Source organism: Etheostoma spectabile, chromosome 15, assembly GCF_008692095.1.
Source record: "Etheostoma spectabile isolate EspeVRDwgs_2016 chromosome 15, UIUC_Espe_1.0, whole genome shotgun sequence".
In the NCBI taxonomy this organism is placed as follows: domain Eukaryota; kingdom Metazoa; phylum Chordata; class Actinopteri; order Perciformes; family Percidae; genus Etheostoma; species Etheostoma spectabile.
The window spans coordinates 29,903,125-29,910,641 of NC_045747.1; the positions used below are offsets into that span (position 1 = coordinate 29,903,125).

General features: G+C 43.0%; 1 protein-coding gene across 6 annotated transcripts in view; it reads right to left on the reverse strand.

The window, feature by feature from the left end:
* Window positions 1-1,794: 1,794 nt before the first annotated feature.
* Window positions 1,795-7,517, reverse strand: part of LOC116703718 (zinc finger protein 646) — a 17,287-nt gene continuing 11,564 nt past the window's right edge. For 2 of the 6 annotated variants that reach the window (XM_032538649.1, XM_032538645.1), the window contains 2 exons: window positions 5,524-5,703; window positions 1,795-2,190 (listed from right to left, as the gene is read on the reverse strand). In XM_032538649.1, the coding sequence (XP_032394540.1) occupies window positions 2,095-2,190; window positions 5,524-5,703 (276 nt within the window). In that variant the 3' untranslated portion in view covers window positions 1,795-2,094. Of the gene's footprint in view, window positions 2,191-5,523; window positions 5,707-7,517 lie in introns of all 6 variants that reach the window. The other 4 variants (XM_032538648.1, XM_032538644.1, XM_032538647.1 and 1 more) reach the window with 3 other exon arrangements.

The window sequence follows — 7,517 nt, forward strand, 5'->3', positions numbered from 1 at the left end:
TCACCATTTCTAGCCACTAGGGGACCATAGGCAGGCTGGGGGGGGGGGACACATATTAATGTTAAAAAACCTCAATGTGAAATTTTCATGCCATGGACCTTATATCTACATACATCTTTTTGTCAGAACAATCATCAAATAAAGATTTCCATTTCAAAAGCTGGACTACAAGTACTAGCGACTAGATTGCCGTTTACATAAGAGAAGCAGCACTGATGGTGATAATAATAAAACATTTTATTTGTATAGCACTTTCTAAATACTCAAAGACACTTTACAAGGAGAAAGAACGCAACAATGAAAACATGTCATGAATAAAAATAGAAACAACTTTAAAAAGAGAAAAAACAATGTCAGTAGAACTGTGGGTATTTCAATGAACATCAGGTTAGCGAGATAACGTAACAGAAGTAGATATTAATCAAATTGACCGTTAAAAACAAAAAAACATTTAATCTTTTGTGTTTATTTGCAGTTATCTGGCCAGTTGGCTGCTTATTGAAACACCCCGCAGGTAGGTGTTAGCTAAATCCATCCTGTGAGCAGTGAGATGCAGGCAGGACGTTTTTCTAGAGGAAAAGCAACACTGGAGGGTGTGTGTGTGTGTGTGTGTGTGGGGGGGGTTGGGGTAGTCCAGAGCTGCAGACATACTGTGTTTTGGCCACTGGAGGGTCCAGATGCAGCCGTGATATGGGCTAAACGGACCCAATACGGCTGCCAAGTCACTGGGAGGGGGATCATGTGCGCGAGTCGCAATGAGGGTTGATGTAAGACAATGTTACATCTTCACAGCTGACGCAGCTCTAGACAGAGGGTTGGGGGATTGGGGGGGGGGGGGGGGGGGGGGGCAGCAGACAGTAATAATTATACAGCACTTGTCTTAAAGTGCTTTGAAGTGAAACGGAACAAACGTGTTAACAGTCAGTTTGGAAGAACAACGGGATGGAGACTTGTACTGTTTATCTTCTAGATTTGATTCCCAGCCAACAGATTATTAAAACTACAATAACAACAAGCCACCGGTCGGATGCAAGTTCTTTAGAAGAAAACAAGGTGAGCTTTCAGTTGTGTGTTAAGAGAAGGTAACCACGCCATATGGTCCTTGAGGGTGGTTGCGGCTGGTCAACATCCAGGTCCGTTTTCGACGACAACAACACGCAAACTGGCGTGTGCGTGTCAGCGCGTCCCGCAGGGCAGGTGGCCGGGTTCACTGCCGTTGTGTCGTGGTCCTTGCTGTTGATGCTTGGAGATGACAGGTGTGGGGACGTCAGGGAGGAACGGAAAAATGAAATAAAAAAATAAGAATGGCTTTCGGGAATACTCATGACACCTCCTAACGTACAATATACACAATCTTCATTCTGGAGCATGTTGAAAGGGGTACATAGAAATAAAAGGTTTCCCCTTCTCCTTCTAGAAGCCTCATTTGACTTAAACGTTGGGTTTTATGTTTAAAAACATATCAGATTGAAGGGAGAATTTTTGTCACATTTACTTTTGACAACTTGGCGCCTTGGAATCCCTCGTTCAGGGTTTGTAACACTTGATAAAAATAGCCTTTTGTTTCATTTAACATATGGAGAACACGGGGGGGGGGGGGGGGGGAGAAGAAGGGAAGAGACACTATTCATAATGGGAAGGATAATATTTCATAAGTAGAGTGGGAGAGGAGGATGAGGGATAATTCTTAGTGAGAGGACAGATTAGGGGACAGACATTTTAACTATATCCAGTACATGGCAAGATCATACAAGAGGGTCAGGCAACACACTTATTTTTTTCATACTTTTTTTTTTTTTTTAAACCTAACTACTCAGTATCAATCTCAACTAGTTCTCAATGGGCCCTTCTCCAATCCCAAACACAACGTTCTAACGGAAGGTGAGGCGGTGGAGGGGCGTCCAAGTCCTCCCTCCTTGCTGGGTCCGAAAGGGGTGGAGGAATGAGGAGTGTGTGTGGGGGTGATGGTGGACGTGAAGAGGGGGGGGGGGGGGGGGGGGGTGTCAGGGCGGCTGGTTCCAGAGGGTCTCATTGATTGTAGAGGAGCGCTGCTCCCAGGGCATGGCCTGGATGGTGCGTGGCACCGGGGAAGGCTTAGCGTGGACGCTCCGTTCGGATGGGAGTGGCCGATGGGGTGATGGTGGTGAGGGGACGCTGGGGGGCCAGAGAGAAAGTGTCCTGGTGCTTCGGCTGTAGAGGGAGAGAAGGGGGGGGGGGGTTGGGGGCCAAGGGCAGGGAAGGGATAGAAAGGGTGGAGGAAAAAGAATGATCAGAAGAGTATAACATCAGCATCAGCAGAGTGACTTGTCAGATTGATAACTGTTTGATGTTCAGATGGATGCTGGGAAAAAAGCCACACTGCTGCCTGAGCAGCACAGCAGGCAGCAGGACACACAAAACCGGAGAGTGGACAGTGAAGGTGGAGTTTGAAGACAGAGAACACGGAGAGTGGAGCTGCACACGTCTGAGTAACTCAGCTTTAAATAGGGATAGTTCAGGTCCTATGAGGTGTGGTTTAATGAGAAGATGGCGGTCGGCGGGAAAAATATTCTAGTATAGCGTACACTTAAAGTGATACTTCAAGCTACACGCAGATGAAAATGGCAATCTTTGAGGACAATTTGGATTGTGCAATCAAGCAGGCCTGCGTGGTTGTAAGGATTTACAAAGAGTGGCTTCATGGCATTTACTCTCCAACTTGGATCCAACTTCTCCAACTTCTAAGACCGACTGGTGGGATTAAATAGCTCACGTTAGTGTATTGTGTGACCTTATATTTTATTTTCTTTTTCTCCGGAGCTCAGCGTCGCCCACGACAATTGGGATTGGTTTAAGAAATGCAAACAACCCAATGCGGTTTTTATTCCCTTCTTTCCCAGAATCTGGTGTAGCCAGACTTCACTCCACGGGGCAGCGGAGTTGGGGCTGGGAATGCCAAACTAGTAATACGCTGACTATGGAGAAGAACCTCATACAACCACACTTCAAAAGACCTGAACTAACCCTTTAAAGGATTCAAACCTTTCTTCTGAGGGCTTCACTGCATGTCTGCAGGTTTGCCTTCTAAAGGCAACACCGTTTGTCAGGTAACTAAGGCGACCATTTGGCATGCAGTTAACACACCAGTCCTAATTTAGTTTTAATGAACTAAACTTAATATTTGCTCACCGGTTTTGGAATAAGGAAATAACGGAGTAACAGGTAAACTAGCTTTAAAAAGGGACATTTTCTTTTCAACTAAGTAATGTGCGGTGGATCTAATTAATACCGATGTGAAGAGTGGCTTTGAAGAAACTTTAGTGTTAAATTTGACAATGGGATTTGGTGTGGTGGTAGCCAGTCCTTTTGAAATACTAGATATAGTATTATACTACGTATAGTGAAATACTAGATATAGTACTATACTAGGTATAGTGAAATACTAGGTGTAGTATAGTATATTACCAGATTTGCAGTTATTAAATGTTGTAAAGAAAGAGAAAGATATGCCATGAAAAGAAAAGATTTTTCCTCATGCATACCTGTTTCCTTATTAAAGAGAAAGTCAACATTAAACTAGAAGATATTTTGTTTTGTTCCACATTAAAAACATTGGAATTTATTTAGAACATGACACAGATCTGGATGCACTGTTCCCATTCCCAGACACATAAAACCTTGAGATTACTGAAGATCACCTCAGCTTTTTTGTCTTTTGGACCTGCAGACTCCAATGTGAAGACTTGTAGAATCCAATTTTAACAACTGGATTCTACAAACTTGATGCCTCTTGACGGCTTAACCTTAAGAAGGCATCAGAAATAAGTTTCTGTATTGCCAATTTGTGAGAAAATGTAACTCGTGTGCAGCCCCTCACTACAACATCAACATGTGAAACACCAAGGTGAGTGAATGATTAGTGTCAAAGGGTGAAAGGTAGGACTAGCTTAGCAGCTCATCCCCAAGTTAGTAGTGTCCTTCCGCCAGTTCGGAGCCCATAAACTGGCTTTTGGTCTGTTGCTTTTCTTTCCTGGGCACCGTGAGCATCACTTTAACTGTTAACTCAAACTACGCTAAAAGTAAGCTAGTTATTAGAACTACTAGTCCCTCCTACTGAATCTAATGGGCGCCACTATCAGGAGGCCAATAGCATTGTCTCGGATCCGGGACTGGGGGTTAAATGGACCCATTAGTGCACATCTAGATGCTTTTCTTGCCCCTCATGTGTGGACCAGGTCAGTTCTCCAAAATAATATCAAAATGATGAGACAATCAATATTAGACATGTGTTAGACTAATGTTATTTTCAATAACAATAAATATACTATGACATGTGGATGGACTTATTTATTTAATCTGTATTTTACCTGGAAATGACTTCCCAGGACTACTAGACCATCATCATTATTGCTCTTAAAAATGTAAAAGTGGTATTTTTATTTGACAATCAGCTGCTAAAACAAGCACTGACATAACACTACAGCTTTAAAAAGGGAGCGTTTGACAGACTGACTCAGGCTTAGATCTACCCAATAGTCGGACTTCATCTAAAGTCATCTGTTGCTGTCTAGCTCTCTATGTCAAGTACGACTCATTTGCCATGAATTCTGGGTAAATTAGGACTTTTTAGAGCTAAGAAAAGTCTGTCTTTATTTTTGCGAACTGTCATCAGACTAATCCAAAAAGACCGGCCTAACACTGCAGACCAGGCTGAAGTATCTTGGTGAAACAAGACCCAGATGTCGGCTAATACATATTTTAGCTGCTGTGCTGAAGCTAGCCGTAGTTTTAGTTTACAGACTCAAGAAACACAAAAAAAGGGTCACACAACCAAATCTATCAGACCATAGGTGAGTGTGATGGCCTTCTACCTTTATAGCTTCACAGACAGACAAGGTCATCAATTTAAAATGATTTAAATCAAATATCAATGTTAAAATGTCAATGTGATATACTTAAAAGGTCTAATAAATCCAAATACTGTCTCCTATATACACTTGTATTGGTAGTTAGACAGTAGTATATGACTGCTTGTATATGTTATTTTCCAGCCTCGTATGTAGCAAGTTGACAACCAGCCAACACTAAAGGACTCATTACCTTTTTTAAAAGACACTATCTACTTGTTATCTTTATCGTAATAGCCACAAAATTAACATGATCAGGCTACAGCTGCTCACATCTAAAAGTGATCGTGCACTTGGACATGTTAATTGTTCTGTCACTATATTCCCCCCCCCAATGACATTGTAGAATATGGCCCAAAAGATATTTGGAATAAAACCAGCAGACTAAAAGCCAACGTTAAGAAGACAACTCAGACTGTGACCACCAGGCGTCTCTACAGATGGCAGCACTCAGACAAAGGGCACCAATCTCCATCTTAACTCACTCCTGCCCGTCCTCTCCACTGTCAGGAGGACAGACATTAGCTTTGAGCCGAGGCTCCTGGTGGACACATTCAAATATTAGTCCCTCTTGATGTTAGTAGCCAGACAGGGAGAAAGGCAGCGGGCGGCGGGTGTGTGGCGGTTTCTCTCCTACCATGGGGTTGGCGCTCAGCCTAGTGTATCCCGAGCTCAGCTCCTTTACCTCAGGTACCAGGGGCTGGAGCAGGGAGTAGGAGGAGGACGGGGTGGCACTGGAGGAGGAGATGTGTTTGTTGGAGGACGTGCTCCTCATGCTCTGCTGGCTGCTCTGGGAGGACACCGAGCTGGGACGGCCCTGCTGGGACAGACAGAAGGTCAACACACTCTAGTGACAGCAAAACACCCAGTAAAGAATCCCTACTATACTCCTTTTCAGTGTCTTATTTTTAGTCTTGGAGTCTACTAGAATACAGTGGCTTGAATGAGTTTACACACCCATGCTAAAGTTGATTAAAAAGAGGAATAAAAAAAACATATTTTTGAAATTGGTCTTAATGCCTTAAAAAAAAATTTAGGATAGGCATGAGGAACTTTCCATAAGATCCCCTCTTAATGCAAATCAAACCAGCTATTAAGCGAACTGAAATGACACCATGCCAATATCTATGTATGGTGAAGGGTACGTGATTATGTGGGGGGGGGGGGGGGGTATTTTAATTCCAAAGGCCAAGGAAACTATATCAGGATGCGTAGGCTCCTGGATCCATGAAATAACTGGCCTTTAAAAAAAAACAAATGTGCCTGCCTCTATGGGAATTTAACATAGGGGTGTGTATCCTTATGCCCCCTGTATTTTAAGGAAGAACATTTATTTATTTACAATACAATATTCATTCACAAAGAAAATTGGTGACCTTAGAAGGTTGGATTTTCCCTTTTTTTTTTTATTAAAGGGAATAAGATCAATTTCCAAAAGATGTTTTTCATTCCTCTTTTTAAATCAACTTTAGCATGGGTGTGTAAACGTATTCTAGCCATTGTATGTTTACATTCTATGATGTCCAAAAATAATAATCTCATTCTGCCTATTGCTGCGGCGCCTCTGCCTGAAACACTCTGGGCTCTATCTAGCACCTGGAACAGCACAAAGCCCAACGCAAGTATCTTTGCTAGTTTAAGACCAACGCCGTTTTCAAATTCCTGTCCAGCGTCCCCGTTGTTTAAATAGCAAATGCACCTGCACCCATCTTTGCACCCATGGGCGTGCTGGTCTTACAGGGACGTGCATTCTTGGCGCATTGCAGCGGAAAGTGATCGCGCCATTCACCAACAAAAACCTGATCTAAAGTCAACAACGCAGCATTTCATTGTTATTTTAACGCCTGCTTCACCAAGTGGAGTTTTGGGGGTACAGGGCTCGTACCATATATGATCTGCTCGCACGCTTTCACTTCAGACACAAGCAGATCAGTTTCTTCTCCTGAAAACCTCTCCTTTCTGGTTAGCAAATCCACCATCATAATAGGAATGTGCAAAGATACATACGTGCCTGGCTTTTAAAGGGAATGGGAGAGGACACTGATTGTTTATTGCATGTTTTGCCCAAAACACATCTATAAATTAATGAAGACACTTGTCGCACGGACCCTTTTTATTTTTTTTGACCTAATTCGAACAAGCCACTCAGCAGGCTGTGATTGCTAAGGCAGCACCTATACAAAAACTGCAACGCTTTTTAAGTGAAGAGAACAACGTTTTCAGGCCAGAAGAAGCAGTTTGGAGCTCAATTCACATGATTCTGACATGGAAACATCTTTATGAGAGATTCTGGTAAGAAATGACTGCAAAGCTGTTTTAGCGATGGGAATGTTTTCAGGCCAGAAGAAGCAGTTTGATACCCTGGAAATTCTTGCGAGAGCACAATTTGAATTTGCTCAGTGAGTTACTCTGGCATCAAGTAATGCTGCTCATTAACTATACCCTTGTAGCCGAGCTGTACCAATCACATTGGTGTATCTGATATAGGCGGGGCCAGAGATGAGCTGAACAGATGACAGTTTAATTTACCAGTTAGCGCCGCTGGTAGCTAAGCGTATGGGGCTCTGGATACGTCACCCCTTGTGTTGCTGTGATTGGTTGTAGTGTTATCCAATTGTGTGCAGTGAGATT